The sequence below is a fragment of the Hippocampus guttulatus genome, chromosome 16 (genome assembly GCF_054856545.1).
Source record: "Hippocampus guttulatus isolate MCC_2025c chromosome 16, RoL_Hgut_1.0, whole genome shotgun sequence".
In the NCBI taxonomy this organism is placed as follows: Eukaryota; Metazoa; Chordata; class Actinopteri; order Syngnathiformes; family Syngnathidae; genus Hippocampus; species Hippocampus guttulatus.
In genome coordinates this window covers 664,001-681,564 of record NC_141276.1, presented here as the reverse complement: position 1 = coordinate 681,564, position 17,564 = coordinate 664,001, and the positions used below count along the sequence as shown (strand labels likewise).

The 17,564-nt window shown below is 46.8% G+C and overlaps 1 protein-coding gene across 6 annotated transcripts; it reads left to right on the top strand.

Annotated features, from left to right (window-relative positions):
• The first annotated feature begins 573 nt into the window (after positions 1-573).
• Positions 574-17,449, top strand: abcc1 (ATP binding cassette subfamily C member 1 (ABCC1 blood group)). Of its 6 annotated transcripts, none has more exons than XM_086132227.1 (31): positions 576-816; positions 2,443-2,619; positions 2,739-2,867; positions 3,151-3,288; positions 3,388-3,513; positions 3,639-3,700; positions 4,035-4,166; positions 4,439-4,663; positions 4,753-4,930; positions 5,029-5,190; positions 5,461-5,553; positions 6,281-6,484; positions 6,779-6,925; positions 7,010-7,097; positions 7,206-7,275; positions 7,833-7,959; positions 8,277-8,453; positions 9,045-9,212; positions 9,302-9,476; positions 9,585-9,645; positions 10,195-10,303; positions 10,393-10,597; positions 11,260-11,570; positions 11,715-11,914; positions 12,101-12,227; positions 12,837-12,938; positions 13,019-13,165; positions 13,408-13,566; positions 13,764-13,930; positions 14,458-14,652; positions 15,390-17,449. In XM_086132227.1, exons 1-31 carry the CDS (start codon positions 754-756, stop codon positions 15,496-15,498), a joined length of 4,533 nt encoding a protein of 1,510 aa, XP_085988353.1. In that variant the 5' UTR covers positions 576-753; the 3' UTR covers positions 15,499-17,449. The 6 variants fall into 6 exon arrangements, with proteins under 6 accessions (XP_085988350.1, XP_085988346.1, XP_085988347.1 ...); XM_086132225.1 differs by having other exon boundaries at positions 577-816; positions 9,579-9,645; positions 10,183-10,303; XM_086132224.1 differs by having other exon boundaries at positions 574-816; positions 9,302-9,419; positions 10,183-10,303; positions 11,260-11,914.
• The last annotated feature ends 115 nt before the right edge of the window (positions 17,450-17,564 follow it).

Below are 17,564 nucleotides of genomic sequence, written 5' to 3'. Positions count from 1 at the left end.
CATATCATCAACGGACGTGCTCAGTCAGGCATTTCCAATCTCAGTCCACGGCACATTAGCTAAGGAACATTTTCAAAGACAAAATTGTACCTGTTCTACTGCTGTCCAACGTCTTTGTATACATCTGTCACCATTTTGTTACAACAACCCTTGTACAGCACAACTTTCAACAGTCAAAATAAATATAGACCTATTACTGATCATGAAAATATTGAAGCCGTGTGTGTACATTCCACCTGCACCGTATTGGGCTTTTGTTTCTTTGTGTCTCAGCAAAGACGAGACAAGCGGCTTGCCTGGAAATTGAAGAGAAAATGTGTGAGTTATTCTACTTCCCTGCAAAAGATCGCGGATGGCGGCGCCGTCATGACCCGCAACATGACTGCTCTTCTATTTGCAACCCAAAACCAAGGAACAAAGAAAAACAAATACCCGTACACTTGCAATTGTCAATTAAAAGTGTTGAATTTGCCTCCCTTACAAAAATATTGAGGGAAAAAATTGACCTTAACAAGCAGTGAGTGAGGCAGCGGTACAAAATGATGAATGGATGGACGTTTCTCGAGATTTGTCACGGCGAAGAAAAAGGCCATTGCATTCCTGTACAGCAGACGGCAGCATTGCCATTTAAAGAGCGTGTTCGTGTTACCGTCCCGCCCCGAAGAAGAGTCGGCAACCTTCCGCTTCGCACGAGAAGCCTGAAAGACACAAGTTACGAAATCAAACCTCCAGACGAGTCACGACTTCTCTTCCATGACGTCCCACCAAATGGGGCTTGACAGATTCTGTAGCCCTGACGGGTCAGAACAGTTCTGGGTGAGTTAGGTTTGTTCTCCGTTTTTACTTTGTTTACGTCTGTTTTGCAAGATACCGGTCACCGGTTGCACATGCTAGCTGACCAAAATTGATCAGTGAACGTTTCAACTCCGTTGCCGTTTATTCTGCTCGCCAGTCACTTCAATAACCGGCTTACCGACATTTTTTTTAAATTAAATTCAGCGTGTCTGGCCTATCATGCACCAGCAGTAATTATAGGGAAACTGTAAATGTATTTTCGGTCTACTCAAAGATATCGTAAACAATCACACATGACTGACTCATGGAGAGGTTCTTGAAAGCCTGTCGTGTGTGCAGTTTCCCCCGTTTTGGTATCCCTTTTAACGTCGATCCCAAGCAGTTTTGACTTGCTTGCTGATCCCGAGCCGATTGGTTTTCAAATCTAAAGGTGGAGGAATTGAAGCAAGAATGACTTGCCTCCTAGGTAGACTTTGCATTTAATCAAGTCAAGTCAAGCTTTATTGCACAAATATGCTCTATGTGCAACATACAGGATTGGCATGCCGTAATTTCGTATGATGCCGCCATTGACAGTAACTGAAGATATATTTGCAACATATTTTACTGCAAAAAGAACTTTGACGAAAAAGGTCACTTATTTTAATATAACTTCAAAGGAGACAAAACAACACCATGGTAAAAACTTCAGACTTAACACTTTGTTACTTGCCACGTGCCTCGAAATAAAAATGTGTAAAAACTAAACATCTTTGCACACTTTTGCTTTGGCATTTACATCAGTGCCCATCAGTGAGACGCGTTTATGAAAGCACACGCCCAACCAGCACGCAGTTGTGCCGAGTCAGCTCGCTTTGCGGACATGCAAGTGCGCACGCCGTTGATCCGAAACTGGGAAGTCAAGTCATTGTTCCCCACGGCATGCAGAGTCATCGTTCCAAAAAACAAAAATTCACACACATGCAGAGCACAACACGTGCCCCGCATACGCAGGACCAAGTGCAAGTAAAAAGCACGCTTTGACTGAGCCGAATTCACGAGCTGCAATGCCTTTTTCTTTGCCGTTTGCCCCACTTGTCTGGTGCCGACGTGCGTTTGCTGGCTTACAGCCAATCACAACGATTGTCACAGACACCACTTTGTAGTCTGGCATCGGCGGCTCGGGCGTTCCTTTACATCGGGTAGAAAAACAACGAGGATGGAAACAAGCTCGGAATAATTCCCAATTCAAAACACATCTTGGGTATGTGTTGAGCAACATTCTGGACTCGTGTGCATTTTGTGCTATGAAACGATGACTGTGGAGCGCACAACAAACGATAACCTCCCAGCCCGATCTTCCCTGCCATGTCAGCAATGCTAGAAATCATAAATGTTACTTTGACACGAAGGAAGGAAACTTTTATTTTATCAAACACGACGTGATTGGAGGCAAAAAAACAAAACGGGCAGTATTTACCCGTTTGTGATATCCGCTATGGGAAAATCAGGACGCCGAAAACGACGACTAGTGGGTGGGGGGAAAAAACGAGATTTGATCTGTCACAGCTGTCGATTTAGCGTCTCCATTGTGGCAGCTAAAATACGTAAATAAAAATAAAAACGTAGAATAATAAGCATAATATCCTCTTCCTTTGCCTCACCTAGGATTGGGACCGCTCATGGAATACCACAAAGCCAGACTTTACCCAGTGCTTCCAGAACACCGTCCTGGTGTGGCTGCCATGCATCTACCTCTGGCTGTGTGCCCCCATCTATCTCATCTACCTTCGTAGCCACAATCACGGCTACATATGTATGAGTCACCTCAACAAAGCCAAAACTGTGAGTCCTTACAAACATTACATCGTTGTGTATGTACCTTCGGGTATTCTACTTCGATTTGATGGTGCAAGTTAAGCATCACCATGTTGGGATGGTGACAAGTCTTCTTCTTTCGGCAGGCTTTTGGCTTTCTTCTGTGGATTATCTGCTGGGCAGATGTTTTCTATTCTTTCTGGGAAAGAAGTAATGGCAGTAAAGTCCCTGCGCCTGTCCACCTCGTCAGTCCAACCATACTGGGCTTCACCATGGTGAGGGAATTTGTTCGACGGTGCCGTGAATGAAAAACAAGTGCCCGTGAAGCCACCGGTGTACAATTAGGATGTGCTCTTCCCCCCCCCCCCCCTTGTTCCTTTATACATTGTCAAATCGGGACTCGGCATTGGCGGGTGACTCTGGCGCCATCGCGGTGCAAAAAAACAAAACCAATCAGATTGGGACATCCCAATGTTTGTAATGACAAGAGCAAAACAAAAAAGGTCTATTTTTTTTACACTTGGGGAGTGTCCTAATCTATTTCTATGCGCATTCCAGTTGCTGGCCACCCTGATGATTCAGTACGAACGATTGAAAGGGGTTCAGTCATCTGGAGTGTTGCTGTTTTTCTGGCTGCTGGCCTTGCTGTGCGCCACAATCACCTTCCGGTCCAAGATCCTCCGCGCCCTGGACCAGGTTAGTCCACCACTTTCGCGGGTGCCGCAAACGACGGTCCGCGTTTCCACGTCCGGGTCGACATGTATTACAAATGAAGAGTGTCTTCATTCATCCCAGCCGTCAACTATCTGCGTGTGGAGGTACACCACCTTCTTTGTGTACTACAGCCTGCTGCTGGTTTCGTTGATTTTGTCCTGCTTGTCAGATCGGCCTCCGCTCTTCTCCCAAGTCGTCAAAGACTCCGTAAGTCTGTTTCCCGTTGGCTCAAACGTGTCGTCGCAAACGTGTCACTTTGATGATGGATTTCAGTAATCCCTTAGTTTTCGTGCTTAATGGGGTCCTTGTTCCGTTTGATTTGCTATCGCTAGAATCCTTGCCCTGAACCCGGAGCCTCTTTCCTTTCCAAAATAACATTCTGGTGGATCACCAGGTAAGTAGGCCTCCAGTAAATACACTTCCTTGATCACATTTTTGACACTGTGGTCATGGTTTATGAAAGACGGTTTAATGCAAATCAGATCAGCCACAAAGCACCGTAAATTATAATACACGTGAACTTTGCATCATGAATTGCGTGTGCTTCCCGTAATTTGAATTGCAATTCTGCTTCGGATTTATCGCCTCAATTCAATTCTGAATTTTGTGCGGTGACTTTTGCCATTTGAATGTCATGAACCCCCCCCACCCCCCTCCCTCCCCCTCTCCCAATAGCCAGTCTCGCATGTTTGCTTATGCGAAGCGTCTGACATAACGTTCCCTATCAGGATGATGATGAATGGCTACAAGCATCCCCTAGAGGAGAAAGACTTGTGGTCTCTGAACCCCGAGGACCGCTCACAGAAAGTGGTGCCAAGGCTGGTTCAACGTTGGAACGCAGATTGTCAAAAGCGAAAAAGGTCAGAGGCCCAGTGTGGCTCATTCATTCAAGTCAGGTGCCCTCATGTCTTGAGATGAGAAACTTGTAAATTCAGTTTAAGACCGGCATCGTCTTTGTGAAAGAAAAGAACAACAAATAACCAAGTCTTGAGTCAAGGCGTAGATTACAAATGGCAATATCTGACCAAAGAAATAACAGCTATTGTTTAGCTTTTGGAAAGAATGGCCTGATGTCATTTTGACGAAGCGTCGAAGGCTAATAGAAGCGGTCTCCGGTTCTTGGTGTCCTCAGAACAGAACTGAAGACATTGTACTCTCCCCGGCCGGCCCGAAACCCCCGCGCCAAGGAGAGCGGCGCTGCGGAGGAGTCTGAAATCTTACTCGTCAAAAACACCAAAAGAAAGGAAGCCTCCCTGCTGTGGGCTCTGTGCCTGGCCTTTGGGCCGTATTTCCTCATCTCGTGCCTCTACAAGTTCATCCAAGACATCCTGATGTTTGTCGGGCCCGAGATCCTGCGGTCAGACAACATTCAAAGGATTGCCGCGACGATGACCTTTTGCCGTCCGATTAATCGGCGCAATTCTCTTTCCGCTTGATGATCTGCAGGCGTCTCATCCAATTTGTGAACAACTCCGGCGCTCCCTCCTGGCACGGCTTCTTCTACACGGCTCTGCTCTTCATTTGCACCTGTGCGCAGTCGCTCATCCTCCAGCGGTATTTTCACATCTGCTTCATCACAGGCATGCGCCTGCGCACCGCCATCGTTGGAGCGGTCTATCGGAAGGTACTTACTTGCGCTTACTTTGTCGCGGCGCGGCGCCAAGTATGAAGTCGAATTACCGTGAGAGGGAATGGTTCATCGCTCCTTCTCCGCCCCTTCAGGCCTTGGTTATCAGCAGTGCGGCCCGCCGCACGTCCACAGTCGGTGAGATCGTCAACTTGATGTCGGTGGACGCTCAGCGCTTTATGGATCTAATCGCTTATATCAACATGATATGGTCCGCCCCCTTGCAAGTGGTGCTAGCCCTGTACTTTCTCTGGCAGGTGAGAATCGAGTCGACACGACAACCGACGCGAGATCTACTCTGACTTTACCTCATGCCGCACACAGTGGAATCTTTATGATTGATTGATTTATTCCTCGACCCGGAGAAATGACATATCGCGCAAAGAGTTTGTCTTTTTTGAAAAACTGTTGTCCTTACCCCCCCCCCCCCCCCCCCCCGAACAATGAGTCATTGTAGAAATTATTGTGCCAGGCCTAATTGTGATCACGTTTGTGAAATCCTTCTTGAAATGTGGACTTTTGTGTAGAACTTGGGTCCCTCTGTTCTGGCTGGAGTGGCTGTGATGCTTCTAATGGTTCCAGTCAACGCTTTCATTGCCATGAAAACCAAAACTTATCAGGTGAGACTTCTCCGACCGCCACCATTTTAGGGATATTTCCGCTCTTATCTAAAATAATTGGAGACCCCCCCCCCCGCCCCCACGTTGGTGGGACATTTCCAACTCTTTATTATCAACGAGCGCAAAGCCAGAAAGCGAGCTTTTTGTCCCTCAAAACTCTTGAATGGATTTTGCACGTGTTCCAAGTACCTGACGTAGTGTCTAGCTCAGGGGTGGGCAAACTTTTTGGCTCGGGGGCCGCATTGACTTTTAAAATTTGACAGAAGGGCCAGGTCAGCACGAGCTATGGTACATTTAAAAAAAAAAAAACTGCATTTGTTGACAGTCCATATCAAACATCAACAGAACAAAAGGATGAACGTACTGTATTAATATACTTTTTTAAAATGACGACAGTGTTGTTGATGACCTATTTTAGCCTGTGCATTTCTGCAGATGGGTTGTGATCAGACCAGTAGAAGTAGAGCGATACAGAGGTCCTAGGTGGTCGAAAAGATCCCGCCCCCCCCCCCCCCCTGTGTTCTGCAACTTCAAGTCAATGCGCCACCTGGCGGCGAAATGCCTGTCATTACAAGTCCAATTGAAATGAATGCAATCATTCACATCGAACCTTAATTGCGGACCGACCTTCGGCGGGCCGGATTAAAAAGACCAACGGGCCGGATTCGGCCCGCGGGCCGTAGTTTGCCCACCTCTGGTCTAGCTTGTGTTTGTTTTCTTCATGCAGGTGGCTCAGATGAAGAGTAAAGACAGTCGCATTAAGCTGATGAATGAGATGCTGAACGGTATCAAGGTGTTGAAGCTGTATGCCTGGGAGCTTGCCTTCAAGAGCAAAGTATCCGATATCCGTGAGAGCGAGCTGCGGGTACTAAAGAAGGCCGCCTACCTTGGCGCAGTGTCGACCTTCACCTGGGTCTGTGCACCTTTTTTGGTAAGGGCAACAAGGTACAATTGTCATAGATATGTCTGTGTCTGTGTGCGTTGGCGGTCTAAATAAGTCTAATAAGAAGAATAATCATGATCATAATAATGCATTTTATTTGTCATGCACTATCCGTGTCAAAGAAACCTCGAACTAAACGGTTGCAACAAACACCTGGTTAAGATAAAAAGAGAAGAAATGAAATCAATGCAACAAATAGTGTCGAAATAGAAGACGGTAGATTGGCCAGCGCCGCCCCTTCCTGTCACAATGATCACCACTCATTTGTTTCTCATTCGGCAGGTTGCCCTGTCCACTTTCGCGGTGTACGTGCTGGTCGATGACAAAAATGTGCTTGATGCCCAGAAGGCCTTTGTTTCTCTGGCGCTCTTCAACATCTTGCGCTTTCCTCTCAACATGCTGCCTATGGTCATCAGCAGTATGGTGCAGGTCAGTGCGAGTGACGATCAAACACTCGGCAACACGTGCTTTGTGATGTACGCTTGGAACACTGACGGCGTTTACCATCTTAAGGCGAGCGTCTCCTTGAAGCGGCTGAGAGTGTTTCTATCACACGAGGAGCTCCAGGAAGACAGTGTCGAGCGCAAAGCACTGGTTGGCTGTGAGTCTTTATGTCTTCCCTCTTTGTGCATTTTGATTGAAACACGGGTACATTTTACAAAGCGCGTATGGCATTTTTTGCCCCCCACCCCCCCCTCTCCCCCGGCAGCCTCAAACAGTATATCCATAGTGGATGGAGTTTTCAGCTGGTCAAGAACAGAATCACCGACACTCAAAATGTAAGTGTTCCTACATCTTAGACCAGAGGTGGGCAAACTACGGCCCGCGGGCCAAATCCGGCCCGTTGGTCTTTTCAATCCGGCCCGCCGAAGGTTGGTGCACAATTAAGGTTCGATGTCAACGACTGCATTCATTTCATTTGGACTTGTAATGACAGGCATTTCAACGCCAGGTGGCGCAGTTACTTGAAGTTGCAGAGCACAGGGAGGAAGGGGGAGACGATACGGAAGCCCGCGGTAGCGCCAAGTCAAGCAAATCCCGTTCGATACGACGGAATGATGTACTCTTAAAGTCTGAAAAACGTGCCAAAAAATGCAAAATACTGCTTTTTAAATAAATCCAATTAATATGATGTCGAATTTAGTTCACCCTTTTGATCCCCGGCCCTCCATAATATTTTCTGGTTCTCATGTGGCCCTATGCAAAAAATAATTGCCCACCCCTATCTTAGACCTTTGCCTGACTTCTTTGTATGAAGTTTTGACACGTTGATTTCAGAATTTGCTCTCCATAGTGTCTTTTTCCTTACTTTGTATTTGTCCGCATGTGTCTGCAGGCTGAACGTGTGTATCCCAGACGGCGCTCTTGTTGCCGTTGTGGGACTCGTCGGTTCTGGAAAGTCCTCTCTTCTGTCAGCCCTGCTTGGTGAAATGGACAAACTTGAAGGAAGTGTGGCTGTCAAGGTGCTTTACTGTAAAGGCATACTGAACTTAATCCGTGGAGGGACGTTAAGCATCTCTCTCGCGCGCACACACACACGTACACACACACACACTCTCTCTCTCAAGAGTGGTGTTGGGCATCACAGTGAATTTCCGAATGCACCCCGTGTGGAAGGCAGCAAATACGTTGCGGTGTGACGAAACTTCCTTCGCGGCTCAAGTAGCTTTCGCCTGCTGCTTTTTTGGCTCACATTGGAAGTTGGCTGTGTTGTACGAGTCCCGGTTCCCACAGATCGCAATGATGATTTTGATCCCACATTGTTGGCTTCTCTTTGCAGGGTTCAGTGGCCTATGTTCCCCAGCAGGCCTGGATACAGAATTCCACGCTGAAGGAAAACATCATATTTGGCCAGGCTCTGAGTGAAGCCTGGTACCAGCGCGTCGTGGCCGCATGCGCCCTTCAGCCCGACCTCGAGATCCTGCCTGCTGGAGATTCCACGGAGATCGGCGAAAAGGTCTTTGGTTCATCGTCATCCACCACACGTCCGCGTTGTCTGAAATGTTCCGTGATGCGACCTTCGCTCCACTGGTGATATCTCATTCCAAAGCCGTAGGCTCATATTAGACATTTCTGTACTTCCTACGGCGTCATTGGCCCACTTTACGCAGCCTGTAAAAGCAGCACATTTCTTTTTTCTGTGTTGCTGTTCTGTTTGAGCAGCACAACTATGGAATCGTGCGACAGAGTAAAGCCAGCAGCGTTACGGCTTCTGAAGTATTCTCGGAGCTCCCGCAGAAGCGTAATTGTTCCATCAATTTGCCATGGGACTACAGATGGAAACTATAATCTCGCCTATTTACTCTCAATAAGTCACTCTCTCCCCTTAAAAAAAAAGAAAAAGAAAGAAAGCTGGCTGCCCGGTCAGCAATTGTCGCGGTCGATGCCTTTTAAGGCCAACGGACACGGGAAATGAAATTGTCACATGCTGTGCCATGTGAAAGCGCTTTTTGATTTGTATTTTTTTTTTTTTTTGGTAATATCCGTCACTCTTTGGTATGTTTGCACGGCCAAACCGTATGACTATCTTCTCTACCTTTATGGACAGGGTGTCAATCTGTCAGGGGGTCAGAAGCAGAGGGTGAGCCTGGCCAGGGCTGTCTACTGCGACCGCGCGGTCTACCTGCTTGATGACCCCCTGTCTGCCGTCGACGCGCATGTGGGAAAACACATATTTGAGCAGGTCATCGGTCCGCAGGGCTTGCTGAAGGACAAGGTGCGTATGATGGTGCCTGAAAGTGACGACCTTCGCCTCGTCATCTGAGGCGTCGATGTTGATGTTCTTCCGCGTGTGGGCGCGTGCAGACCCGTCTGCTGGTGACACACGGGCTGAGCTACTTGCCCCAGGTTGACCTGATTCTGGTCATGGTGGATGGAGAAATAACCGAAGTCGGCTCCTATCAGCAGCTCATGGCCACCGAAGGTGCTTTTTCTGAGTTTCTGCACACCTACGCCAGCGTCGACCACGGAGACGACGGCGGTGAGACGCACTGCACTGAGCGCAAGGACACACGCCGCGTGTAGCGCGTTCGGTTGTGATCGTCGCAAATGACTTTCCGTTTTGTTTTCTCTCCCTCCCGAGCTTTAGAATCGAAGCCAAAACTAGTCATCAGAGGAATGGAGAACGGCAGTGCAACTGGGCTCGCTGGGTTGGTATAACTGAACGACAAGTGCCAGGCGCCGGCTCTTAGCGGCATTTGTCTGACCGTAGCATGTGAGGTGTGTCAAACGTTCTAGCGCTTTTGTCGTAAAACATACTTCAAAGAGATGCTACGCCAATTTTATTTTGTTTAGCGCGTGAGAAGAGGCAACTTATGGCGTGATAGCACACGGCTGCAACACCATGTCAACGTGCATGCTAACACTGCCCTGAGCATGTGACGATTCCAGGCTGAATTATCACAGTTGCCAGTGCATCCTCCACACTCAACCCGACCGGCTCCTGTGAGTTTATTTTGCGGCGTTTCCGCTCTTCTCCTCTTCCAGGAGTTGATGAAGGCGCGGCAGAGAAGACTGGGAAAAAATGTGTCAAAGTCCATAGGGATTTGACTGGGGAGGCTTGTCGTTCGGATGTGTCTTTGGCGACACAAGTCCCAGAACTTTTCTGGCACACCTCCGAGGTCTATGAATGAATATGTTCTCCGATCGACCCCCGCATGGTCACTTAAAGCTTGCATTTTCATTAGGCCCGGTGAAAGCAGCAGTACGGCCAAGCTCCCCCAGTCAGACGAGGAGAAAGAGGAGCTCGGCAAAAAAGCCAAGGAAGCGGGCAAACTAACGGAGGCTGACAAGGCCAGCACAGGACGGGTGGGTTGACAAACGACGGCGACGCATACGTTGCTCCAAGTGCCTTTTTCTGACCATGAGACGGAATCTGTGTCTTTTCACGCCCGCAGGTCAAGCTGTCTGTGTTCTGGGCCTATTTTAAAGCAATCGGTGTATTGATCTGCGTCGCTCTGCTGCTGTTTGTGGCTCATAACGTGCTTTCGCTGCTCTCGAATTACTGGCTCAGTCTCTGGACCGATGACCCAGTTGTTAATGGCACTCAGCCTCAAAGGCAACTGAGATTGGGGGTTTATGGTGCTCTTGGCCTGTCCCAGGGTGAGTACGGTATCTTTTTGGTGTCCGTGTGGCCCTTTGTCTTTCATTCTCATCTTAACTGATGCTGTCGAACGCCGTTGGGCGATATGTCTGAAAAAGTATTGTTTTGTGTTTTTTGTTATTGTAAAGTGTCCTTGGGTGTCTTGAAAGGCGCTTATAAATAAAATGTATTATTATTATTATTAAAAGTTTATTTCATGCGTTGACGGACATCGAAAATGATTCCATTTCTGTTCATTCATTGACGCTACGATCCGAAATAAGGACCAAGTGAAAAAAGGCCGAATGCCGGCCGGTCATTGAATTTGAACGCATGTATGCACTGACCAATTGGGAGTTGCACACACCTCTCGGCGCGCAATCTCACTTGTGGCCGCACAAACAAGCGACCGCGTTGCCGTCGATGAGTCCGATAGGAATCGGCTCTTCTTATCCCCGGCTGGGAATTTTGGGTTTACAGAATTAAAAAATAAATAAAGTTCTCCAGTATAAGAGAGATTTCGTGCAAAGTAAAAGGATGCCTTTTTTATGTCTGAGAACTCGCACGTGAATTTGGGATGTGACGGTTGATGATGTATGCGTAGCTTACAAACGGTCAAAATTGGAAACATTTTTGTTTGTTTGTTTGTTTTAACCACGTAAATCTCACCGTTGTGTTGTAGGGGTGGCAGTCTTTGGTTACTCCCTGTCCATGTCCATCGGGGGCATTCTGGCATCTCGCTACCTTCATCAGGCCATGCTTTACGACGTCCTGCGCTCGCCTATCGCGTTCTTTGAGCGAACGCCCAGCGGTAACCTTGTCAACCGCTTTGCCAAGGAGATGGACACCATTGACACAGTGATCCCCAGTATTCTGAGAATGTTCATGGGCTCCATGTTCAATGTGATAGGTTCTTGTATTGTCATCCTGATCGCCACGCCCTTGGTGGCGATCGTCATTCCCTTCCTTGGTCTGCTCTACTTTTTTATACAGGTTAGTGTTCCGAACACCCCGCCGAGCTGCCTTCATTACTTTGCCGTTCATGTTTCGGTGCGATTTGTGCTCACGCCATCCGTTGCGCGTGAACTTGACGTTGTTTTGAGTTATAGTCGCTCTTCTTATCTGCTCTTTGTTCAGAGATTTTACGTGGCGTCGTCACGCCAGCTGAAGCGCCTGGAGTCTGTCAGCCGTTCACCTATCTATACCCACTTTAATGAGACGTTGCTGGGTACGTCCGTCATCAGAGCTTTTGGCGAACAGGAACGCTTCATACGGGAGAGCGATCAGAGGGTGGACCATAACCAGAAGGCCTACTACCCCAGCATTGTAGCAAACAGGTAGGATGCAATCGGTCGGATTGCGTTTCCTCAAGTCGTGGCCACCATTACCATACCGACTTTGCACAAAATAGCGATGGCCGATCCTGCTTTTGTACAAAATGTAAAATCCCGGCTGTTCCTGCGATGGGCTGAACTCGCCGGCTCACAATTTGAGGAAATACCATGACTTTGGTCTTTGGACAGATGGCTGGCAATCCGACTGGAGGTTGTCTGCAACTGCATTGTGTCCTCTGCCGCTTTGTTTGCCGTCATCGCCAGAGACAGTCTCAGTCCGGGTATCATGGGCCTGGCCATCTCCTATGCCCTTCAGGTAAACCGAGCCCAGCAATTCCTCGCTCACTTTCTCTGCAATTGGGTCGAGAAACAACTTCTGCACGGGAAGCCCTCGTTTATCATCGCCAGGGTTGCGTTCCAAAAAGAGCCCGTGATCATCACTATTTAAAAATAATAATAAAAATGGACCAAAAAATTCCGAAGCTGTGAAAAGATGAACCGTGCTATGGCGAGGGATTCCTGTCACGCAAATTAGGCTGTATTGATTTGCAACTTAACGCGCAGAAGCGATGTGCAGGGGTACGTTTACTTACAAGTTGCCTTTTTTAATGAGCAAGCTCGAGATCATGTCTGTTCAAACAACACAAACACTGTAAATTTGAACGGCGGCAAAATCGTCAAGCATTCAGCATGGTCATAATAATAGAGTAGCGTACAACACGGTAGAAATGCAGTTCATCCCATTTCATGATTCATGGACTGTAATTCTAAGAACAACCGCACCACCGCCCGCTTTTCCGTAAATGTCCTCCGACTCCGACTTTGAATCCTTGTAGACGGATTAGCTTCATTTATTTGGTTCAGAGGTTTCGGCTTGACGTGAATATCATCCTCCATTCACCTGGCTATCCCGTCTCATGTGCAGATGACGGCCTCTCTGACCTGGCTGGTGAGGATGTCCTCCGATGTGGAAACAAACATAGTTGCAGTGGAGCGAGTGAAAGAGTACGGCGAGACAGAAAAAGAGGTCACGAAGGTCGCCGTTGCTCGTATGGCGGATGTCTGCGGTCCGGTCCTAATTTGGAATTCTCATCCTACGACCACCAGGCCGAGTGGAAGCGCGAGCGCTGCGACCTGGACCCCGGGTGGCCCACCGAAGGGCGCATAGAATTCAGAGGCTTCGGTCTACGATACCGTCGCGATCTGGACCTGGCCATCCGTAACATCGCGGTCAGCATTTCAGGAGGAGAGAAGGTCTGACATGGTTTTGTACATCTACAACTTACATTGGTCATCCTTGCAGTCTGCCTCGTGCATTCGTAAATACGCTCCGAGTGCACGCTGCTTCATTCGGAAAGGCGCAGCGTCGTTCAAATGTGCCCGTTGGGGTTATTCGCGGTGCCGGTCGCCGCCCCAGTACGTCAGGCAGTTCAAGGAAAGGCAACGGTCAACGCGCGATAATTGTGTGACTTGCATTGTGACAATCTTCCTCTCAGGTTGGGATTGTCGGTCGCACAGGAGCAGGCAAGTCATCCCTGACACTGGGCCTGTTCAGGATCATTGAGGCGGCAGAGGGGCAGATTTTCATTGATGGAATCGACATTGCTGAACTTGGCCTCCACGAGCTCCGCTCCAGAATTACCATTATACCACAGGTCAGTGCTGGGATGGGATAAAGAACCAACAATTCTCTCATTAGAAAGATTTCAATACGACAAGAGGTTTGTCCTTGCTTTTCCAGCCCCGCTTGATCTCTCTCACTCTCTCTCTCTCTCTCTCTCTCATTTGAGTCATCACAGCTGCTGTTTTTTGGGTGATCCGCGATTCACTGTAGCTCTTTGCGTCCCCTCAGGATCCAGTCTTGTTTTCAGGCACTCTGAGGATGAATTTAGATCCATTTGAAAGCTACTCTGATGAGGACATATGGAGGTCTTTGGAGTTTGCTCATCTCAAGAACTTTGTGTCCGGCCTGCCAGACAAGCTCAACCATGAATGTAGCGAAGGGGGAGAAAACCTCAGGTAGGACCCACCTTTGCATTTCTTGTCATTGCACACTTAAATTCTTACGAAATGGTAGTTGTGAAACAAATATACTTAATGTAAAGTAATCAACATGATTTGGAATTGACAGCCCGATCACCGGTTCCTTTTCGCCTTTTATTTGTAACGGACTGTACATCACGTCATCTCAAACGGTTTCAAGAGGTGAAAGCCAAAAACAGGAACAATGTATTTTGCTCGTGTCCAGCACTTTGAAACGGTAATTCATGCCTTCGTCACATCCTGGCACGTACTGCACTTTGTTTACAGCGGTGGTTGTTTGAAAGTGCTCCAGAAATACACTTATTATTATATATTACTATATTCAGGTAGTTTGGGTTTCTGGGAAAAGGTGAGAGAAATCATGCCCAACTTGAACTACATCGTTTGCTGGTTTGGTTCCGCAGTCTTTATGAATCCATGATGTCAGGTATAGCTTTTTAAGATGAAAACCGCAGCATGTTTAAAAAAAAAACAACCTCACCCTTTTCTTTTCTCCAATGTAGCGTGGGCCAGCGCCAACTGCTATGCCTGGCCAGAGCCTTGTTGAGAAAGACCAAGATCCTTGTTTTAGACGAAGCCACGGCCGCTGTGGACATGGAGACCGACAACCTCATTCAGACCACCATCCGCTCTCAGTTTGAGGACTGTACGGTCCTTACCATCGCTCATCGCCTGAACACCATCATGGATTACACAAGGTATCATTTCCCACCTTTGCCTTTGAATTTGTGTGACGCTGCGGGTGGCCAATGGTGCCAAGTGGGAGACTCTCGCAGTCGTTGAGCCGACGTGCTTACCTTAATCGTGCTCCGTCTGAATTGAACTCATTTAATGCCAAAACGTAAAAATATGTGACGCTTAAAACGGCGTTTCCTTAATTTTTAACTCAACCAGTTGACTTGCCTTTTTCACCGCTGCGTTGACTTCATGTCAAAGATTCAGTATCACATGTTAAAATAAAATGACCTAAATTCAGCCCTTTTTGCGGGTGCTTATTTTCAATGTAAAAAAAAAAAATCAACATTTACGGATGGCGACCAATATTATATATGAAATACTTTTATTGTGATGTACCTTTCAGTCATATTGTCCAGCCCCCAGTTAAAAAAAAGCTGAAAGGTGGGCAGAGTGAGAAGGGAAGGTTGCACCATCGAACTTTTTGCTCTATTCAAAGATACAAATGAACCATTTATGAAAAGGGTCACCTTACTACAGTTTGTTCTTTTTGGGGTTCCCAATGCGGAGATGGGGTTCGCCTGCTGTCAAGTGCAGAGCCGGATCTACTCTGTGAGATCGAGGGCTGTTGGCCACCCCAAAAACTTGGAAGATTTTGCTTTTGTCTCCGCTCTTGAGAAGACAAAAGCAAAACTAATTCTGAACTGGGCTCCCGTGATTCCGTGTGCTGAGAATTAAACTGGTGTTCTCTTTCATTTAGGGTGCTGGTTTTGGAGAGAGGAGAAATGGTAGAATTTGATTCCCCAGCCAATCTCTTGGCTCAAAAGGGATCCTTCTATAAAATGGCCAAGGATTCTGGGCTGGCCTGAAGTTTTGTCACAGTGGTCCTCCAAAGCACTTTGCCAGGCTCCCCTTGCTTCCTGCTGTCTCCGTGCCGCCTCTGGAGTGGCCAGAGGCGGCACGGCACTTGTTCAATTACCGTGTTTGATGAGTTGTGGAAAGACGTTGGTTAAAAAAAAAAAAAAAATGATGGGCTTGTCCTTCACCTGCCGACCCAACTTCCAACTTAATTGAAGTACTCGCCTTTTGCCAACAAATATGCTTCTTGTTGTTGATGCCATACCATCACTTTAGGGGCTCCTGCTGTTCCAAGTCAAGGCAGGGCGTGGGTTGGGCACACCTGTGTAGCCTTTATTTTGACACCCGTGGTGTGGAAAGAAATAGGGGGGCAATCTCATCATCGCACATTGCTCCATGGACTCGGGGTGAGGCTTGTCAGGGTCGGCTTTCTCAAATACCAAAGGTTTGAATCCAGGATTGAAATGTGGGGTGATTTGAGAGATGGGAGCTGTTGAGTTGTTACCTCTCGTTTTATTACATCAGAGTACGTTTACCTGGAGCAAACGTGAATTGGTCTCACCGAAGATTTGGCTGATCATCGATTTAGGGATTGGCTTTCAAAAAAACAAAAACACTCATAAAACCTTTTTCCCAATTTTGGGACCTGCCATGGCTGATATTTGTGACGACAAATGATTTGCTCTTTTGAATGTTATTTCGCCTGGGTGGACAGGGTAGTGTTTTGCGTTTTAGACCAGAGGCACGTTGGGTGCGGCAGCCGAGTGCTCCGAACCATCCGCTGATTGTTGACTTGTAATGTTGTTAACGGACTTCAGACAGTGTTAGGTGATAATGTTGAACTTTAAACGCACAAGTTGAAGGGATCTGTCGAACAGATTCCAATTTCCTGTCACTTTACATGCTGCATTATTTATTTGTTTTTGTTTTTTGTTCTCTTTTCAGCAGCTCTAAATGAATGTTAATAGCTATAAAAAAAAATTAAGTCGTTTATTTTATGCTCTTGTGGAGCTGAGGTCCTTTTGGTCAGTCATTTGATTCTTTGACAAAATGGAAACTCCGAGGAGAGTCTGACTGATTCATAGGGTTTGAATTTTAGGCTGACGTGTTTTGATTGCATCTGCACATTTCTTTTTCCCTCAGGTGCAAATTTTTAGCGAAGGTACCGCAACCACTTTATTTGTTGGTAAACTACTGAGTTTACTTCCACCAAAAAAAATTACAATGATGAAAATCATACTTGTCTGTCGGGTGCAGTCTTGTGTACATTGAAAACATTTCTTTCATGTGTGTATAAAAGAGGGTTAAAAAAAGTTTTGACAAAACATCTATCTGCGTGTCGCTATGACGTTCAGTACAAATAACACCAGCAGACTCCAATGTTGATGATGTTAAATGCATTGTATGTTTTTCACGTCTTTTTTAAAAATTGTGTTCGATATGGCATTATGTGTGCTTTCAGTTTCGTACGGAACAAAACGGTAAGGCTAAGCGTCTGCCTAATGCTCAGACTAGGTGAGTTCCGAGTTCCTCACAGAATAGAGCCTTATACACTTTTTTTTTTTTTTTTTTTTTTCATAAGCGCGTGTGTAAAATCTTATCTACAATAGCCAAAACGCACCTTTGTTGATTCACCAAAACTTGTTGGGGTTTTTTTTTTTAAGGGTCTGTGAGCCCAGGTTGGGCAAAGCGTCTTCTATTGTGACAAAATGCATCATACAACCTGGAATGAAAATGACACAGTGAACATCAGCGTGTCCTTGTAGCGTATGATTTTTTGTATTTGTCACTAGTAAAAATGAAGGTTCTTTTTTTCTGACCATTGGTTGTTTTCATTCTCGTAATTGTAAAACCTGTGGAGATTAAAGAACTTTTGTTACATATTTATCAATGCAAATTTTGTTTTACCCCGCATTTGTTTGTATCTTATCGGTTTTAAATAAATACAGTTTATACACACAATGTTTCTCATTTTTCCGTATAAGTGTAAACATGAGTTTTGCAGGGTGGCCCGGTGACCCAGAGGTCGTGGGTTCGATCCCGGCTCCGGCCTTCCTGTGTGGAGTTTGCATGTTCT